General features: G+C 38.1%; 1 protein-coding gene across 1 annotated transcript in view; it reads right to left on the bottom strand.

Annotated features, from left to right (window-relative positions):
- LOC149211252 (uncharacterized) overlaps positions 1-21,390 on the bottom strand; it is a 277,136-nt gene extending 255,746 nt beyond the window's left edge. The window contains exon 1 of the mRNA XM_089396978.1: positions 21,103-21,390. Coding sequence (XP_089253104.1) covers positions 21,103-21,264 — 162 coding nt within the window. The 5' untranslated portion in view covers positions 21,265-21,390. The remainder of the gene's footprint in view (positions 1-21,102) is intronic.
- Between the last annotated feature and the right edge of the window lie 142 nt (positions 21,391-21,532).

The raw sequence follows: 21,532 nt of genomic DNA, 5'->3' as shown, positions 1-21,532 counted from the left end.
CACCATAGGAAGAACTCGATTTGGGATGAGAATCCTTCTCCTTCCCTTTCTTTGCCTTACTCGCTAAGGCACAATTTTCTTCATCCTCCTTGGATGAAGAACCATCTCTGGTGCTTCTCCTTATCTCCTCCTGCATCAGATCCGACCAAAGTCGTTCCCAATCTGGCAATTTCTCTCTTCCATTTACCGAGTCTTGGTAGCTATGCCAGCTCTTAGGAAGACCGAGGAGAGCAAGACTCACCATGTCATCATCGGCTGTCGTGATCCCTACACTTCCAAGCTCATCCCTGCAGGTGGTGAGCTTGTTCAGATATGTAGAGATCGTGTTGCCCTTTTTACACTTTATTTTCCGAAGCTTGTCTTTCAGCGCCAGCTTCCTCTGATCGTTGTTGTTCTAATATAAATCTTTCAATGTTTTCCACATTGAAAACGGTGTCTCCTTCCCATGGAGGCTCAAGACAATGTGGTCTTGAACCCCCTCTAGGAGGATTCTCCTTGCTCTAGCCACACATTTCTTCCATTCCACTAATTCTGTAGCATTAGCCACTGCTGGCTTGGGGAATTCTTGATCAATGAAGTACTTTAGACCGTTGTCCTCTAATACTGCTTCCATGCGATCCTTTTAGGCTATATAATTCGAGCTGGCATCAAGGGCATACTCGAGTCTTAAACCGTTGAACGCCATTGGAGAAATTTGAGATGTGATAAGAATTCGAACTCTATAATCAGGAACTTCAACCTTCGAACTTCTCCCTTATTTGTATACTTTTCTTCGCTTCGATCACCTTTGCTCTGATACGATGTAGAATTTCCCATTGTAGATCACCTGATAATGCAATATACTAAAACAAAATACTAGATCTACTTCTACAATCAAACTTTGTGGAAGCTTAATCAATTTGAGCTAGATCAATTAGAACACATATAACAGAGAAGAAGAAATCATACACATGAAACACAGAAGAATACTCTGGGGAAAGCCTCAGCTAAAAACCCCGCTATTTGTATTATCATACAAGTGGAAATATGTCGGGATTACACAAAGCATTAGCTCACAAGCTATCCTGCTCTCAGTACAATCCCTCTGCTACTCATAAATAGTCAAAGGCTTCTCACAGACCTTCTCCTCTGCCCTCCAAGCCTCCTATTTCCTTGCACAGTTTCTCCTAGGGTCCAATGTTGCCACCTGTGTGAATTCACCTCTCACACTGCTCACTAAACTCATAAGTAATTGCGCAATCTTAAAGGAGATAATTCCTTCTGCATGGATGAGTTTCATATATAGGAAAATTCCTCCAACTGATCTCAACTGGGTCTTTGACTGAACTGACATGCATGAGTTATTTGTGAGAGAATATTCAGTTATCTGAAGTGCAGCAGTTACATGCATGCATGCATTAACTAACTGAACTCACAATTAATTCCACAAACTGTTGGAACTAATCTAACTGAACTTAACTCAGTTAATTGAGCTAACTAATTACAACTCAAAGTACAACTCATCCTGATCTCCTTTAATCAAGGGATAACTTCCTCAATCAATGCAAAAACTGTTGCATGTCTTCACATAGACTTCATGTTTGATTTCCTACAGCTAATTAACTCAAGATTAATTATTTTACAAACAGCTGCTAAGATCAAATTCAAATTTTACTTCTCAATTTTAGTTCAGGACTAACTAAAATTGGAATCTATCCCAAAATACTATTTATAGCAATGTTATTTTTAGCATTTCCATTTTTTCATTCCTTGTTGCTATATCCAACACTTGTACCTGAGATGTTATTTATAACATTTCTATTTTTAGCATTTCTTGTTGCCATTTTCAACAAAAATTTGGGACCACCCGAAAATTGAAGCTGACAAGTGAATGGTACCACCTCACAGACAAATGGTCAGTTCTGTCTGCGAAACCCTCAACTGCAAAATGTGAGTAGGACTGCGACAGCGACAGAACCCCAGCTGCTAGATCTGAATGGTATTGTGGCAGTAGACCCTGAACTGGTGGGTCTGATTGTTGCGGCGGCGACAGAACCCAACCTGCTAGATCTGATCTGGCAAAGAAGATGATGGGCGATTGTCAGAGAGATGAGGGAACTATGGTCTCAAGGAGTGTCAGGTGCTACAGATCGCAATATACATAAGGGTCTAACAGTAGTACTCGGCCCAATCTTTCATGGCACTAACTAAGGAGGATCAATCGTACCCTTAGCCATACTACCCGACTACGCTATCGTACGCTCGAGTAATCTCCCCGAGTGCTATTCTCGGTGAACTATAGTAGCAAGATGACCGACGGTTTACCTACGGCGAGGTTTCAGGTGAGCCTAGGGGGCTTCTGATATAACCAGAGGGTACGTGGAAGACAATTCATGTGTGGTTTTGTCTAATGCGCTACTACTTGAAGGGGTACCCACAAGGGTTACAAGGGAGTCCAACAAGTGTGACCACTTCTTGTATTTCCTGTGTGCATGCCTCCCCAAATCCGCAGGTTTATGCGCTCAACGACAGATCCCGTGGTTTAAAGACGTCGGAACACGTCTCTAGCCAAAAAAAATTCTGCTAAAAATGGAGATACCACTAGCCCTGGAAAGTGCTCTGATACCACTTGTTATGCTCTTGACCTACGAGAAGATGCCAGAATACCAAATATATGAAGAAACACAACCCAGAACACAGAACAAAATGAGAAATAACAGCATGTATTTTATTATTTAGAGATGAAAGCAATGTTCACTTGCCTCTTCAAGGGGGCAACCTCCAAGAGAGCAGGGCTCGATTACAAAATAAGACACGACGCTCCTCAATGGGGAGTCCCAATCCTTTATACAGGATTCATACATGAAGTACCATGGGTCAGTACCATGGTTCTCTTAATACCATCTATCTAATACCATGGCCCATTTGCAACTAACTGTGGTCCCTTTCTTTAAATGCGGGTCAACCACTTTAAATTATTAATATGGGCTTTATTGACTCTTTAACTAACTATAACTATGACTCGACCCTATTACATAAATAAGGAGGTTAGGGTTGGACCCTAACACAGATCTTCACACCCAGCAGAATATTTATGGGTAGTTCAGCGCAGAGCCAGGAGATAGAGCAGCAACATACCTGAGGGGGACTTCTTATTGTTCATTTGGGCTTAGCTAGCTTGCCTTGAGCAAGCCCAGGTGCACTCTTTCCAACACCTCATTGTACCCTCTTCATATTCTAATAAAATGGCTCAACAACACAGTTTTTGGTGCATATTCATGGTCTGATTCATGTGTTTAATTTTTGTGGCTTTTTGTCTATGTATGCTTTGTTATTTACTGTAAAAATTCCCTAGGAATATTACAATGCAGGTACTCAATCGTTGGTCTCCAAGTTCACAAACTGGGGGCAAGGGTTAATTTGCTTGGATCTCTGGTTTTTATATGGTGGATTGAATCTTTGTTTGGGCTATAGTGAGCATTAATTTTTCTGAAGCATTTTAGCCATTCTTTCAAGGCAAAAATATCCTAAAAAATATTTTCTCAGAATCTATTTTAAAAACCCATGTATATTTTGTAAATAAATTTTGTAACTTAAATTGGAAATTATTTTTTCTGACTTGGGTTGGGGTTTTTAGATTCATTTTGTATATATTTGGGGTTTGGATGTTGCAAATATTATTTTTGCAGGTTAGATCAAGGAATCAAGTGGAAGAAGAGCTATATCTAAGCCCTTGAAGGTAATATCTAGTCTCTTGGGATTTTTTGCAGGGTTTCCACAAAAGAATTTTTAGAAAATCAAAGAGTTGAAGCATAAAAAAAAAATTGGAGCAAGGTTTTCAAGCTTTTCAAGGCTCCTAGCCTCGGTTTTGCCTTCCTAGGCCTCAGCATCAGTGTTTCTCCCTCCAACGTCTTGGTTTTTAGCCCTCCCAGGGCTAGCCGTGATCCTTAGGGGTTGCAGCTTCCTTCCTTACCCTAGCCGCAGGCCCTAGAAGCCTTGTGGCTCCCTTTTCAACCCTCTTTCCTCCTCTGTGAAGCCTCCTCGGCCCTCCTCTCTCAGCCTCCTCTCCTCTTTCCCTAAGTTGCAGCCCTCTAAGGGCTTGCGGCCCTTCTTTTTGTGACTTTAGGCCCTAGGCCATAGGCCTCTAGCCCTCCATACCCTCAACGCTAGCTTTATTAGGCATAGTGTTGTCCTTTTGTGGCCATATTCTTCATTCTTGGACCTTGATCGACCATCCTAGCCCTTTTATCCCTGCAAATTCGCTTCCCTTAGCCTTGTTCTCTAGTTTTTTTGGCCTTTTTTGCCCTAAATTGACCTAAAACCCTAATCTCAAGTTTTAAGGCTAAATACTTGGTTGTTTTACAGACTTAAGGTCTCAAAATTCATATTTTGCAAACGGCAACGTGATTCCAAAGTTTCAACAATTTTCAACGATGGGATCTTCAAGGAAATGGGCCTAGGGTTTGACCTCTAAACCCTTGTTTTGCTTCAGTTTCATTACAACAGTCAAATCATTAATATCTAAGCCTTAAAATCATATTATAATTGCTCAAAATCGATTAGAAATGCAAAATTTGAATTTTCACAAGTTTTGGCCACTTGGGCATCTCTAATTTGACCTAGATCCAACATTTTAGCTTGCTAGAATTTACTGAATAACTGTGAAATTCAAGTCTGAAATATTTCTGAAGCATATACTTGGTAAGGATAAAAAAAATTGAATCTTCAGTTTCCGGCAAAAACTTACTATTTTTAGACATTTTGGGCATCATCTTCAGTGTTTTTAGCTTGTTGACTTGTCACTAATTTATTGTAATAATAAATTTATCAATTCTGAAATTTCTGAATCATACATCCTAAAAGCCTTAAAAATTGAAATTTTTGAGTTTTAGTGCATTTTTACTATTTTTGGGCATATTGACCAGCTACTTTTGACATTTTTAGTTTGTTGATCTGTGGTTGTTCACTGCTGTAAACTAAGAAATCAGACCTAAAATTTCACTGAATGCATTATTATAAAGTGGGTTAAATAAGTTAATTTACATTTGCTGGTAATTGAGATTTTTGCATTTTATGTGTTGGGCAAGTTTCATCATTTGAAGTGGTTTATGCATTGCTGTCATAATATTGATAAGCTCTAAATTTTCTAAAGTATTATTGCTGATATAAACTGTCATAAATCTGATTTTGACTTATCTCATCTTGCCTTTGCACTCAAAACCTGACATTGATCTTGTTGATTGGCATAATACCTTGCGTTAATAATCATTGGTGGATAAATTAGTTACTTAGTATCTTGCGGAGTATTGTTGAAGTTTACAATAGTATCTCTTAACATGTATCTTGTTTAAGATTGTATCACAACATTGTTAAGTATTCTTGCCTTAAGACAAATTCTCAATAAGTACTTCAATAAATTAAGCAATCTTAACTCAAGATAATCTCACCCATAATCTATTGCATAAACATATTAGATTTAGATTGCATTAATAGTTTACCCCCTAGCATAAGTTAGCTTGATAGGGAGATAGGACAACCTTTCTCACTTAGCTTGAGGGGCCTTGGCAACTCTTTGGTGGTTAACATGGTGACCTTGCAGTCGTCAGAGCCATAGTCTCTGGTGCTGGATGCATCGGGTGATAGGAGCACAACAAAGAGTATTGTTAATCAGGCCCTAACTTGCTTCATGTTGGCCTCCTTCCCACAACCTACCTTGGAGCCCAACTTCAAAATAGTTAAAGGAAGGTTACATCTAGATTAGGCATTTAACTAAAAATAACCAAGATCATCTTAAGCAGTGGGTGTCCATCTGGTCATTTGGTTCCATTTTAGTATAAGCAAGAATTTGTGATTCCATTAAGGTACTAGACTCATACTTTAAAATTTAATCTAATCAATAATCTTGGTTGAATTTAAACAATTGGCTAGGCCACTCATCCGTGTCTCCCAAACAAGTTGGCTTCCAACTTTTTTCCTTCCTCTCATTCCATAGGGACTACCCCTGTTGGGTCCCTATAATACTAGTGATTACCCCATTACTATTGTAGTTATACCTGTTAGGATATTCCGACACATAGGATATAGTTAAGTTCAACTTGGTCTAGTTTAGAGTTAGGTATAGAGTTAGGTAAAGTGTGTTTCTTTACCGTTGTACATATTGTAACTTACAATCCGACGGTCACGATATGTAGTGATCCGACGGTTCACTCTCACCTCGGTATTATCGACACTTGATCCGTGGCTTGACACCCGATTGGTCCATGAGTTCTATTTAAAGCGCATGGAGGGTCATTGTTCGGGTAATCCGTGCATGAGAGAAGCTTATGTAAATTTTCATTCTTTGATTAATAAATTGTCTGTACCCACGTTGGGACAGGCCGTGGACTGTTTCCCTCCTTGCACTCTGAGGGTTTTAACCACGTCAAAAATACTGGTGTATTGATTTGAGATCTGGTTGTGAGCGGTGTCCTTTTGGTATTCTTTCTGAGGAACTTACCCTGTAAATTCCTACATGGTATCAGAGCTATTTGAGGGCCGCGTCCGTTGGTGATCCAAATCTGAAGCCGGTAGAACTGCATGCGGCTGTCGTTTCCTAGATCTGCTGTTTCTGACTGCTTTCGGGCCGAGAGGACTGCTCTGTTGCGTTCGGAGCATCTGTTTCAGTGAGGAACCCCTTTCGTTTCACGCGAAAAGGTTTCCGGTAGCCCTAGCTGCGTCATTTTTCAGATCGGGAGGTATACAGTGATTTTTTTTGCAGTTTACTGTCATTTTCTCTCTGCTTATTTCGGTTTCGGTTTATTTAGCCTTTTTTTTTCCCGGATCTATACCTTTCATTTCTGCGTATGCTCTTTGCCCTGCGACTCTGTGCGATCTGGGCAAATCAGAAACAGAAAGAAAGGATTTTTCTCATGCGTATGCTCTTTTCCCTGCACCTTAGTGTGATCTTGGAAAATCAGAAACATTGAGAAAAATATTTAGTTTTTCGGTTAAAAGCTAACTTTGAGATTTTTTTTTAAAAAATTCTAGTTTTTTGGCTAAAGCTAACTTTGAGCCGTAAGGTTCGTTTTTCTTTGCATATTCGTGTTGGGTTTTGTGTTTTGTGTTTTGTAGGGGAAAAGAGCCTTCCCAAGGCAAGCACGCAAATCGAGGCCCCCCCCCCTCTCTCTCTCTCTCTCTCTCTCTCTCTCTCTCTCTCAAATATTTTGTATAGATCAATTGGTTCAGGACCAATTACATGGGCTTGTAAGAAACAGGCTGCCATTTCTCTTTCGTCAGCAGAAGCAGAGTATCGTGGTGCCGTGGAAGCTAGTAAGGAAGCCTTGTGGCTTCGTCAGATCCTATCAGAGTTTGGCTTTGAGCAGCAGCATCCAACCACACTTTGGTGTGATAATCAAAGTGCCATTCAGCTATGCAAAGATCCAGTTCAGCATCAGCGCAGCAAACACATCGAATTACACATGCACTTCATCAGAAAGCTCATTCATGACCATGTTCTTGAAGTGCAATATTGTCCAACAGATGATCAGGTTGCAGACATCTTCACAAAGGCTCTCACAGAGGCGAAGTTCACTAAACTTCGATATATGCTTGGAGTTCAGGAAGTTGTCGCTAAGGGGGGATAGGCTCTAGTGCCTCCTTCCTTCTCCTATTGTGTCATATTTGTAAATCCTTCAATCCTATCCCAAGTTGTTCTTAAGGGGGGATGTTAGGATATTCCGACACATAGGATATAGTTAAGTTCAACTTGGTCTAGTTTAGAGTTAGGTATAGAGTTAGGTAAAGTGTGTTTCTTTACCGTTGTACATATTGTAACTTACAATCCGACGGTCACGATATGTAGTGATCCGACGGTTCACTCTCACCTCGGTATTATCGACACTTGATCCGTGGCTTGACACCCGATTGGTCCATGAGTTCTATTTAAAGCGCATGGAGGGTCATTGTTCGGGTAATCCGTGCATGAGAGAAGCTTATGTAAATTTTCATTCTTTGATTAATAAATTGTCTGTACCCACGTTGGGACAGGCCGTGGACTGTTTCCCTCCTTGCACTCTGAGGGTTTTAACCATGTCAAAAATACTGGTGTATTGATTTGAGATCTGGTTGTGAGCGGTGTCCTTTTGGTATTCTTTCTGAGGAACTTACCCTGTAAATTCCTACAATACCCCTTATTTATATTGTTGTGCCCCCATTGCCCCAATATTGTTATTAATGTGCCCATAGAATCCCTCTATTGTTATTTTTGTGGCTTTATATTATTATTGTTAGGTCGGCTGGATTATATTGTGACTCCTTAGACTCCTATATATAGAAAGGATGTTTTGTCATTTGTATCATCCAAGAATTGTTCATTTATGTAATGTAAAGGAGGTTGCCCCCTCGAAGAGGCTGAATTCTAAGGCGTTGATCTATCTTTTATATCTTTTCTTGAGCTGGTTTCATAACATTTGGTATCAGAGCCTTGGATTCTAGGGTTTCGCTGCTCCAAACAGGTCATCGTGGCATTTTCGCTATAACTTTTTTTCTGTGACGTTTCAGAAGTCGCAAAAAAAACCCATTTGAGAAGAAATCGCGCTGAACCTTGGGTCCGAATTTCAGAGCTTTTCACGCGATATTTTCGGAGATATGATCTGAGGAAGTTGGTCTTTTTGCAGACTCCTGAATTACACTCAAAACAGGTGACCTGGGGAAAATCGTCATAACTTTCTTTTTGAGCATCGGATTGAAATTTCGTAAGAAGGTACAGAAAGAGGACAGACTGTAGTTTTCTTTTATATATTTTTCAGAGTCAAAGGTTGAAACAGTGACACGTGGCACTTCATACAAGTTCGCTCTACTGAACTAATCTATAATCAGGTCACTGCGGGAGATTGTGCATAACTCTTTCTTGGAGAATCCAATTTGGATCAGACTAGTGGCATTGGAAAGAGGACATAGAAGGCTACTACAGGTCACAATGTCAGAACTGGACGATTCGAAATTACAGAGATACATCAGATTCAATATCAGGCTTCTACAAAGTAAAAAAAGGTGTAGTTTTTTTTTAATTTTTGCATAAGCTTGGTTTGAAGGAATTCAAAGGGCATAGTAAAGCATTATTATCGGTAACTGATGCCCCGAGGAAAGAGAATGCAAACACCTAGTAAGGAACCTGAAAGTTCTAGCATGACTCATGAAGAAGAGGAAGAAATGCTACATGATATATCAAAATTACAAGAACAAGTGCAACAAATGTCACGCTCACAAAAGCTAACAGATGCTAAGATAAATGGCGTGGAATCTAAGATAAAGGGCATGGAAGCTAAGATGGATGATCTGAAGACAGATTTGAGGACAGATTTGAAGACAGATTTGACAAATTTTCTACAAGAAATACTTACTAATGGTGAAAAGGTTGTAAAGGAAACTCATGATGTGAACAAAAGAAAAGTTAATCATGATTCCATAGACTCTAATGTTGGATCGAAGACCCACCATATTCCAAAAATCGATATGAGGAAGTTTGATGGCAAGGATCTCGCCACATGGAAATTACAGATGGAGCAGTTCTTCGATCTCAATAATGTGCAAGACACATAAAAGGTACGTATGGCAACTTTATATTTGGAACCAAATCAGTTTGTATGGTATCAATGGCTTTGCTCTCGTAAACAATTTATCACTTGGGCAATTTTTATGGAAGAATTGATAGCACATTATGAGGATACAAAAAGCAACACTTTTTTTAGCCAATTGATAAGTCTCAAACAAAAGGGTTCAATAATGGAGCACATTGAGGAGTTCCAAAAATTGAACATAAGGGTAAAAGATATTCCAAAGCAGCATAGGATTGATGTGTTCATAGGGTTTTTAAAAGATAATATCCAACATGATGTTCGACTTTGGGAACCTGATTCATTAGAGAAGGCATTCAGGTTAGCAAGAAAAATGGAAAGCAAAATTATGGCAACCAGGAAGCATACCACTCACAACTATAAAGACGGAAGTGCAGTTGCCCCTAGTCTTCCACAACCTATAAGGTTGACACCACAACAATTGGAAGAAAAAAGAGCAAAAGGGCTTTGTTATAGTTGTGATAGAAAATACACTAAAGGTCATAAGTGTGCTGAGAAGAAATTATTCTACATAGATTGTGAAGAGGAAGAAGAAAAGGAGCAAGAAAGGTCAAAAGAAGAGGATATGCTCCAGGAACAAAGCCTAGATGAAGAACAAATAAATCCGACCATATCTTGTAATGCATTGGCAGGAATTACCACTCCTCAAACCATCAAGATAGAAGGACAAATAAAAAAGAAAAAGGTGATAGTGTTGATTGATTCAGGAAGCACCCACAGATTTTTTCATTGTAGGGTAGCAAAAGAATTGAATTGCTTAATATATCCAGCACCAGAGTGTCAAGTGATGATTGCAAATGGAGGAACAATAAATTGCTCTGGAAAGTGCCATAATATCAAGCTATCCATGGGAGAATATGTATTGACTAGCCCAATGCTTTCCATTCCAATGGGAGGTGCTGATGTTGTACTAGGAGTCCAATGGCTACAATCCTTGGGTACAATAGCTTTTAATTTTCAAGAACTTTTCATCAAATTTTCTACGGAAGGAAAGGAAGTTGAATTAAGGGGTATTGCAGGGAAACCAGGAAAGATAATCAGCTCTAATGGTATGACAAAGCTTCTAAAAAAGGAGCAAAGGGGTGTAATTGCACAATTATGTTCGCTAGATGTTTCCACATTAGAATCATCTATTTCTCCAGATCTCCAAAAAGTCCTGGACAATCATTCTAAGGTATTTGAGACTCCCAAAGGTCTCCCACCTATGCGTGATCATGATCATGCTATTCATCTGATTCCAGGAAGTGTTACTCCAAACATCAGGCCGTACAGATATCCCAGTGTCCAAAAAAGTGAAATTGAACGTATGGTTGCAGAAATGCTAGAGGCTGGTATAATTCAACCGAGTCAAAGTTCTTTCTCTGCTCCAGACTCAGTAGTATTGGTGCACAAGAAGGATGGATCATGGCGCATGTGTCCGGATTATAGGGAGCTCAACAAGCTCACTATTAAAGATAAGTTCCCCATTCCTGTCATTGATGAATTACTGGATGAATTGCATGGATCAATTTACTTCACCAAGTTGGATCTTCGTTCAGGATATCATCAAATCAGAATGAAGATTGAAGACATTCTGAAAACGGCATTTAGAACTCATGAGGGTCATTATGAATTTTTGGTCATGCCTTTTGGCCTTACCAATGCACCTTCAACATTTCAAGGTTTGATGAATTCAATTTTCAAACCATTCCTTAGAAAATTTGTGTTAGTATTTTTTGATGATATACTAATCTACAGCAAGTCTTGGAAGGATCATGTTGAACATGTTGACAGGGTGCTACAACTATTGGAGGAGAAACAATTATATGCCAAAAGATCCAAATGTTTCTTTGGAGTCCAGGAGGTGGAATATTTGGGTCATATTGTATCTCATGAAGGAGTTAAGGTAGACCCTAGCAAAATTAAAGCCATTAAGGAATGGAAAATCCCCACATCCATAAAGCATTTGCGAGGATTTCTTGGGTTGACAGGGTATTATCGCAAGTTTGTTAAGAATTATGGGAGAATAGCAGCACCTCTAACAACATTATTGAAGAAAGATGCATTTTCATGGACTCCGGAAGCAACAAAGGCCTTTGAACATCTTAAAGAGGCAATGTGCCAAGCACCGGTCTTAGCTACACCGGACTTCACAAAAACCTTTATTGTGGAATGTGATGCTTCAGGAAATGGAATTGGTGCTGTTCTAATGCAAGATGAAAGACCCATTGCTTTTGAAAGTCGTCCAATCAAGGGAAAGTTTTTAAGCAAAGCTATTTATGAGAAGGAAATGTTGGCAATACTCCATGCACTTAAGAAATGGCGACCCTACCTAATGGGAAGACACTTCAAGGTAAAAACGGATCATGATAGCCTTAAATACTTTTTAGAACAAAGATTATCCTCTGAAGAGCAACAAAAGTGGGTCACAAAGATGTTGGGTTATGACTTTGAAATCATCTACAAAAAAGGGAAGCAAAATGTGGTGGCAGATGCACTCTCAAGAAGGATGAGGATGTGGAAGCATTGTTGTGCGCTATTTCTATTATCCAACCAGATTGGATAAATGAAGCAAGGGAGGAATGGAAGAATGACGAAGAAGTGTGGGCACTTATTCGAAAGCTACAACAAGATTCCAGTACGTCTGATACATTTAGCTGGAAAAATGATTCGTTATGGTACAAAGATCGCTTATACCTCTGTAAGAATTCCCAGCTAAAACAAAAGATTCTTATGGAATTGCACACTTCTCCCTTAGGAGGGCACTCAGGATTTTTAAAAACTTACCACAGGGTTAAGAAGGAATTTTTTTGGGATGGCCTTAAATCAGATATTCAAAAGTTTGTGGCAGAATGTTTGGTTTGCCAACAAAATAAAGTTGAAACAATTAAGACACCGGGTCTATTACAACCTTTATCCATTCCAAGCCAACGTTGGGAGGAGGTATCAATGGATTTTATCACAGGTTTACCCAAGTCTGAGGGAAAGAGTGTCATCATGGTGGTAGTTGACAGACTTACCAAGTATGCACACTTTTGTGCATTATCACATCCATTTAAAGCCAGTACATTTCTACTGCATTTATGGAAACAATTCAAAAGCTACATGGAAACCCAAAGATTATTGTAAGTGACAGAGATCCCATTTTCACTGGAAATTTTTGGACAGAATTATTTTCTTGTCTTGGTACTCAGTTAGCTCATAGCTCATCTTATCATCCTCAATCTGATGGGCAAACTGAGATAGTAAACAAATGTTTGGAAGGATATCTTCGTTGCTTTGTATCTGATAAACAGACACAATGGGTCAAATGGTTGCCTCTGGCTGAATGGTGGTATAACACTTCCTTTCATACAGCAACAAAAATGACCCCATTTATGGCACTTTATGGGTATCAACCACCATCCATCACATCATATTTAAGAGAAAATTCTAAGGTTCAGGCAGTGGAACATCACATCGAACATCAACAACAAGTCCTCCAACTCTTAAAGGATAACCTCGTGTTGGCACAGAATAGAATGAAACAACAGGCAGATCAACATCGCAGTGAAAGAAGTTTTGATGTAGGTGATTGGGTATTCCTACGGCTACAACCATATAAGAAAATGTCCCTCAAGCAAGCTAAGAAGGATAATAAATTATCACCAAAGTATTATGGTCCGTACAAGGTGTTGCAAAAGATTGGTACTATGGCATACAAATTGGAGCTTCCTGCAGCTTCTCGATTGCACCCAGTTTTCCATGTTTCATGCTTAAAGAAGGTTATAGGTGACAAGATCCCAGTTCAAACAATATTGCCAGAACTTGACGAGGAAGGAAAATTATATTGGAACCGAAGCAGTTATAGAAACAAGAACTCGACAGCTACGAAATCGATCAATTTCAAAGTACCTTATCAAGTGGAAGAACTTATCCGCTGAAGATTCCACATGGGAGGATGAGAATTTTATGCAGAAGTATCCAGAACTGCTCAAGCGTTGAGGACAACACTTTTTTGAAGGAGAAGGGCATGTTGGGTCCCTATAATACTAGTGATTACCCCATTACTATTGTAGTTATACCCCTAATTTATATTGTTGTGCCCCCATTGCCCCAATATTGTTATTAATGTGCCCATAGAATCCCTCTATTGTTATTTTTGTGGCTTTATATTATTATTGTTAGGTCGGCTGGATTATATTGTGACTCCTTAGACTCCTATATATAGAAAGGAGGTTTTGTCATTTGTATCATCCAAGAATTGTTCATTTATGTAATGTAAAGGAGGTTGCCCCCTCGAAGAGGCTGAATTCTAAGGCATTGATCTATCTTTTCTATCTTTTCTTGAGTTGGTTTCATAACAACCCCCCATAGCCTGTTGTTAGGAGACAGCTAGAAGGGAGTGGGCGGGGATCAGAGTGACATCCCCCGTCCTGAGTGTTGTCGTGGTGCCTGTACAATCTGGGGGACAACGAGCTCATTGACAAGACATATAGCAACACTATCAAACTATGGGGGCCCTGTTGTCGCATAGATTGTCACAACAACGCTCAGACCGAGGGCTGTCACCTTGATCCCCGATCTCTCTGTTTAAGCCTGTCTCCCGCAGTTAAGGGGGATAGACCCTATGGGACAATGGATGACCAACTATGGACCAGTTGGGTTGGGAGACACGAGGGGAAACAAGCACTTAATTGATTTTATTAAGTTAATAGACCAGTGCCTTAAGGAGCTAATGATTAAATGATTATTTATTGAATATTGCGGAAATATAAACCATGTAGAACAATCATTTATCATCAAATAACCCAAGAGATGTAAGATTTTCAACAAATGCACAACGCCTTAACGATGATCTAGCAATTAAACTTAAAGAAAAATTAAATGCTTTAAATGATCATAAAATTTAAATGCTGATCAGTTACCACTTTCACATAGCTAACTTTAACTAAACATTTAAGTGCATTTAGCTATAGAGAAATGGAACATAAACACTGCAAAAGTCGCCAAAAATGAAATTTTCAATTTTTTGTTAAGCCTTCTTAAAAAATATTTTAATTTTTAAATATTTTTTATGATTCTAAGCTAAAAAAAAATCAAAATTGAGCAAAATTGAAATTGTAAACTAAAATCTGATCTAAAACCATAAAATAAATATATATATATATATATATATATATATATATATATATATATATTATAAATTTTAAATCTAAAATTTAAACAAAACTAAAATCCTAACTAAAGTAAAAAAAAAAAAGGGACTTTTTATCTTTTATGAATTTATTATTATTACTTCTTTTTTTTAACTAAAAAAAAAAACTAAAACCTTTTTATGATTTTTATATTTTCTAAATTTTATGATATATATATATATATATAGATATATTTTTATTTATGAAAATTAGCCCAAAATATTATATATATACATTACCCTAATTAAAATAAACTTAAAACTAAAACTTTAATAAAATTTTAAATGGAACAAAAAAAAATCGTGCTCTAATTAAAATGAAGTCTTAATAAGATAAAATCAAACCTATACTACGACTTACCATAAGCACATTGAGTTTTATGTCTGCGTTTATTGCTTGTGGGTGCAACGGGCAGGAATTTGACGGCAGCCTGAGAAAAATCGCGTGGACGAGGGCAATGATAGCTGAGAAATGGATCTGCAGGTCGATATGAGGCATTCGGTTGATGATGGAGCTGCGGAATGGAAGTTGTGCTTGCAGACAGCAGAAAGAGCAATGTTGGCAGCTAGACGAGGTGGAATAGACAAGGTTGAACAACGTGGAGCTGAAAGGAGCCGCGGCAGCCGCGTTTTGAATTTTGTTTGGAGATGATGATACACGGTACGGACGAGGGAAAGCAGGACAGCACGATGGTGACGACTGCAGATGACAGAGAAAGAACCAATACACGCAGGCAGCGGAAGAGAGCAGAGAGCGTATGAGGATGGTGACCAGACGCAGGCAGAGGGGGTTTGAATGTTTGCAATTTCTTATGACAGCTGCGTGGTTTATGGCAGTGTAAGGCAACAATGGATGCTGGTTTTGAAGAATGGATTTGCAACGTTGGAACTTGATGAGGGACGGAGCCAGGAGATGCACAAAGGGAGGGATGCGTTGAAATTGGAATGGACAGCGGAATAGAATAAAAATGAATTCATGTAGAGCAAGGTAAGTCTTGTGCAACGGAGCAATTGAACACTATGGGCAACGTAGAGAAATGAAAACAACGTGCAGCTGTGTGAGGGTTTGGACAGTGAACACCCTTTAAAAAATTTCGAAATTTCTCTGAAAATTGAAGACTCCAGGCAGCAGCAGTAAAAAGGACCAGAAAACCCTCCAAATTCTCTAGTAAATCTTAAATCACCCTGCTTAGATTTGTTTAATGAAAACCCCAAAAAAAAATTTCAAGATCTGCACTTGCAATGACAAAGAACAGAAAACCCAAAAATAATATGTGCAAGAAACGAAACTGAAAACCCTAACTAAATAATTACAATATTCACAAACTGCAGGCTCTAAAACAACCAGATTTCTCGTTATGCCAAATAAATATTTTCAGAATTTTAATTTAATGTGAGATGCTTCAGAAAAACCCTGCATGCATTCATAAAAAATTTCAGATGATAAGCCCGGGATTAAGAATTGGTTGGGCTCTTTCAGAAACCACAATTCGGGAGTTGGCTGGTTCAACCGAGAACTTTCCCTAACGCCCGGTAATCTAAAAAAAAAAGATTTCCTGCACAGCTTACAATCAATCATTAACATAGAGGGAAAAAACAATAGTGAAATCCAGATCAAATGGAGATACCTGCCATTATATTTCAAAATCTAAACTATCATTCAAACCCCAAAGATCAGACAAGATACATATGCCTGAATCAATCTTCATCAAGCTATTATCAATGACTGAAAATAAAATTGTGTAAAAAAATAAAAGATCTTACAGCATTTCCAGAAGAGTAACACCAACAAGATTTTTAACCCCAAAGTCTTTCTTTATTGCACAAAAAATGCCTACAAGAGAGCTTTCTTTAGCACCAGACTCTCAGATCTAATCTGATCTCAAATAAACCCTAACACCCTATTTAAAGGAAAAATTCCCAACGGCTAGTTCAAGTGATCCATATCAAACTAATCTTGACTGTCGATGAGGATCAAGATTTCTTTTAATCTCATCCATCGAATTTTTAAATGCATTTTAATATATTAAACAATTAAAATTCTGCATTTATTTACTCAAAAATTTGACTTATTATTATTTTATTATTTTATTTTATTTTTCAAATTTTTATTTATTTTTTATTTTATTTTTTATTTTTTTAATTTTTTATTTTATTTTTTTAGTTATTTAAAAAAAAAATATTTTATTTTTGTATTATTTATATCTTTTATTTTTTATTGTTTTTTTTTTTATTTTTTTTTTTTGGATCCCCGAACTTAGCCTTTGGAAAAATCACCTAGGATCTAGGACTTAGGACTTAGGACTTATGAGGGGATTAAAACATTTTCTAACCCTCAAGACACTTTACATCATGACTTTTACAATTTTACATCTCAAGGGGGAAAACCCATTTGACATAGACCCTCATAGACCACCCAGTCTTGCGACATAAATATAATCTAGCAGATCAACACACTAGGATTCTCTAAGATTCTAATGACAAAATTCATTCCGACTTTAGGGTTAGGTTGAAGGAAAACTCTGCCGATCATGGATCGGTGAGACAAAAAACCTTCCGGAACATAGATTATCACTAGAAAATTAGGTCCACCTAGGCAATTTACATACATGACTCAGATCTGCTAAGATTATTTACAATTTACACATGCAGACTGGGTTTACAAAACGATATGATCAGGCCGATGATGACAGGCACGGACACGTCGCTCAAGCGCTATCCCTTTTGCGAAAAAGGGGGTGCACTGCTATGGGTAGTTGACACGTGATGGTCAACAGGCCCTAAGGAGTTACATGAGAAACTCTGCTATCTATGATATGTGAAGCATTGAAGCTCCATGAAATGTGTAAACTAAGAAACGAATTAGAAAGGCAAACAAATTTGTTATATGCTCTACTAGAATTCTGAACTTGCCCTTAATGAATGTCCAAAATATTGTAACCATATCAAATCAAGTTTTGATTGATTTCAAGTTTAAGCCTGCCTGCAGGAGACACAAATAAATGAATGCAATATTCAGCAAGTCCTATAAGAACAATTTTTATTTATTAGAAAGCATTTGGTTTTCTAAAGACTGTCCTATAAAATCCTTTCTGACAGTTTTCAATACAAACTAGTATTGAAAGAAAATGTTTATGGGAATTCCTTTAAGCCAACTAAATTGCAACTTAAGTCGTGCAAAAAATCTTCTCCCAGAAAATAATGCTATCAAAAAAATCTGGAAAATCTTCTCCCCATCGTTGCTACTAAAATCTACCGGTGTCTCACTGAAAATCTACCACTCAATGTGTCTCCAAAGTTGTCGATTGATTCCCTTTATAATCTCTCATTCACGAATGAACGGCCACGATTATAATTTAACTTGATCCAATCAATGGCTAAGATCAACTTAGAAACTTTCTTGAAGCTTCTAGAGGTAAATCGATCTTATCCCAACTAATATCAATTAATTATCTACTTTTCCGAAGTTTAGAGTTAGGAAATATTTAAAAATCACTAATTGACTTAATTAAAATATTTTTCCTAGGTGAAACTTAGGAAAAATTACATGGGCTAAAGATAATTAATTCCTTTCTGTTCCCCACCTCAATGAAACCTCTCAAGGCTAGAACACGTGTTTGAGCTACAATATTTAACATAAATCACTTTTTAAACCCTACTTTTCTGATTTTTTACCTCTTAAGGAAAATCGCTAGGCTAGGGTTAGGGTTAGAATTCAACTAGGGTTGATGTGTTTCCTTGTGATGGGATTCAACACGTGGTTGTGAGGTCATTGCCTCAAAATAAATCTCTTTCCGTGGCTAATTCTTCCATTTTAATGCTAACCTCCTTTGCCTTAGGTAAACTCTAGTCTTTCCCTAGGCTTGAATTTGATCATACTCATCTATTTCAAGACTTTTCTTAGCTTTGTAGATCCTAGGTGATCCTGTTAACCTTGCCTATTCTAAAACCTGGGTCACTTTGTGCCCTAGATAGGCCTATTGGAGGGTATGCATTGCCTTTTTTAAGCTAGTTGAGCCTTGTTCTTATGTAGAGTACCTAGCTTAAGCCTATCTTTGTCATCTATGAGCCTAGAACTTAATATATCTATTAAGTGACCTGCATAGGGAACCCTCCCTTGTGGTGAAATTCCACTACAGAGAAGGAGGTAGTGGTTGTGGTGATAGCAGGACACACCTCATAGTGTTGTCACTTGGTCTAGCCCTGGCCTTGTGAGCTCCCCTCACAAGACCTACTAGTTGTTGAGGCAACAACTACTATATTGGCTCATGGTTCATCTTAACATCCTCAATTTGGTAGGAAAATTGAGTTGTGAATAAACATTTAGAAGGATACCTATGTTGCTTTCATCTAATAAACAAACATAATGGGTCAAATGGTTGCCCTTGGCAGAATGGTGGTACAACACATCCTTCCATACTTCATCAACCACGTCACCATTTTTGGAACTTTATGAATATCATCCTCCATCCATCACGTCACCCTTGAAAGGGACTATCAAGGCTCAAGCAGTAGAGGACCACATACAACATCAACAAGAGGTTCTCAAACTATTGAAGGACAACTTGGTTATGGCACAAAATACGATGAAACAAGCGAATGAACATCGCAATGAAAGGGAATTTGCAGTGCGGGATTGGGTATTTGTGAGACTACAACCATATAAACAGATGTCCCTCAAGCAACAAAAGAAGGACAACAAATTAGCTCCAAGGTATTATGGCCCCTATAAGGTGTTGTAGAGGATTGGAAGTATGGCTTACAAATTGGAGTTGCCTCCATCTTCATGTGTACATCTAGTCTTCCATGTTTCTTGCTTAAATAAGGTAATTAGTGATAAGATCCCAATCCAAACTATTCTACCAAAGATTATTGAAGAAGGGAAAATAATACTAGAACTAGAAACAATTTTTGAAACAAGGACTAAGCAACTGAAAAATCGAGCAATTGTTGAGTAACTCATCAAATAGAAGAACCTAGCAATGGAAGAAGCGACATGGGAATGAGTTGTTCATGCAGAAACATCCACAAATAGTCTAGTGTTGAGGACAACGCTTCTTTGAAGGGGAGGGGTATGTTAAGCCCTATATAAGCCCCATGTTAACCCAAAACCCCTTATTAAACCCTAGATATTAAGTTATTATATTTCTATTGCTATATTGTTATGTAGGCTAGAACCTCTCATGGTCCCATTTTATATAGCTATACCCTTTGTCTCCTATATATATACTAAGGGGACCTAGTCTTTGAATCATCAAATATTGTCTTGTTCATTGTATTTATTGTAAAGGGAGGTTTCCCCCTAGAATTGTTTTTGTTAAAATTTCTATTATGACCACATTTTGAAAATTCCATGGTCATTCTACATCTAATGGCATTGATCTGGCAAAATTCTAGGCACTCTATCAAACGATAATTGCTCTTAAAGCTAGGTTGCCCTCAAAATATGCAATGCAGCCCCAGATCTAGGCCTTGGAACTTCCTAGATCTTTTCTAATGTAGCACGTTCTCAACTATGAGTTCAACCAACCCTTTTCACGATGGATGTGCCCTCTAAATAGAACATGAAACCATGAAGAACCTCCTGATGGGACTTGTGGCATCTCCCAAGATGAAAAGTACAATAAAAAATGCAAAATAACCTTCAAAGTACATGTGGCCTTCATTTCATGAAATGCATTGAAATCAATGCAGTTGTACAAAATGCAATACAGTCTGGGCAGTAGTTAGTCTCTCATCAACATTATGTGTACCTGTGCAATGAATTTAGTGTGTCCAATAAATGATACATTGAATATGCTGAATATGGACACTAAACCATTTTAAAAACGTATTAAATTTAGATGATACATTGGGTACATTGAACTTGATTACAAGCACAAATCAATCGAATATGATCACAAACACAAACCAATCTAAACGAGTTGCACCTTGAGGTTGCCGAATTCACACAAACGGCCAGTGTATTCAACACAATATTGAAATTTGAGATATGCAACTTTGAGCTTTGCAACATCCAAAATCACATTAGACCCGGATTTAGATGGGTTTGTGCTGGTTTAAATTATGATCTGAAACCTGCATATATGTAAGGCTCCGAAAGTACGACAGTGGGAATCTCTGATCATATTCTAAAACTGAAAGCATTTCTTGGTGAAAATTCATAAATGAACAGCAGAGAGAGAAAGCAGACGTGATAACTATTAGAATCTGCCTCGTAAGTTCTCTAACTCATGAAAATTTCGAGTTGAGATTCAGGCTTATGTAAATTCCATTCTGCCTAGAATTGTTTGTTAAACCAGATTCCTATTGAAAGCATATGTGAAACAGCATATACAAATCTGCTTGACATACCTCTCTATCGTTATAGCGGTTTGCCCCGAACAATCCACTTGCCAAAAAGCCAGGAGGACGGAAATCACTATGACTATGCAGTGAAACCTGGCCACTACTTAATACTGAAGCAGAACGATTCAACGGAGAAGACCCACATATATATGTTGTTGCCTTAGCCATTTCCAACCTGCAAAATATGCGCAATTGTCTGGTAATTATTATGACGGTCTCGTGCGTTTGTTCGATTCATGGATTTAAATATGCAGCGTTTTGAAATCGCAAGTTTGTCTCACGTCAATTGAGATTACTGTAGATTGTACGAGGTGGATGTCGTGTCTTATCCTTTCACTTGGGTGGCCAGAAAACAATTACGAAATATGAGGGCCAATCGGCCCCTTAATAGAAGTCTTGAAACCTTTAAATAATGATTCAGTTTCATTAAGTTAGT

This window comes from Pinus tabuliformis, chromosome 1_2 (assembly GCF_031772625.1).
Source record: "Pinus tabuliformis cultivar Carrire ecotype Pingquan chromosome 1_2, CPIR1, whole genome shotgun sequence".
NCBI classification, from domain to species: domain Eukaryota; kingdom Viridiplantae; phylum Streptophyta; class Pinopsida; order Pinales; family Pinaceae; genus Pinus; species Pinus tabuliformis.
This window is presented reverse-complemented; position numbering and strand designations above follow the sequence as displayed.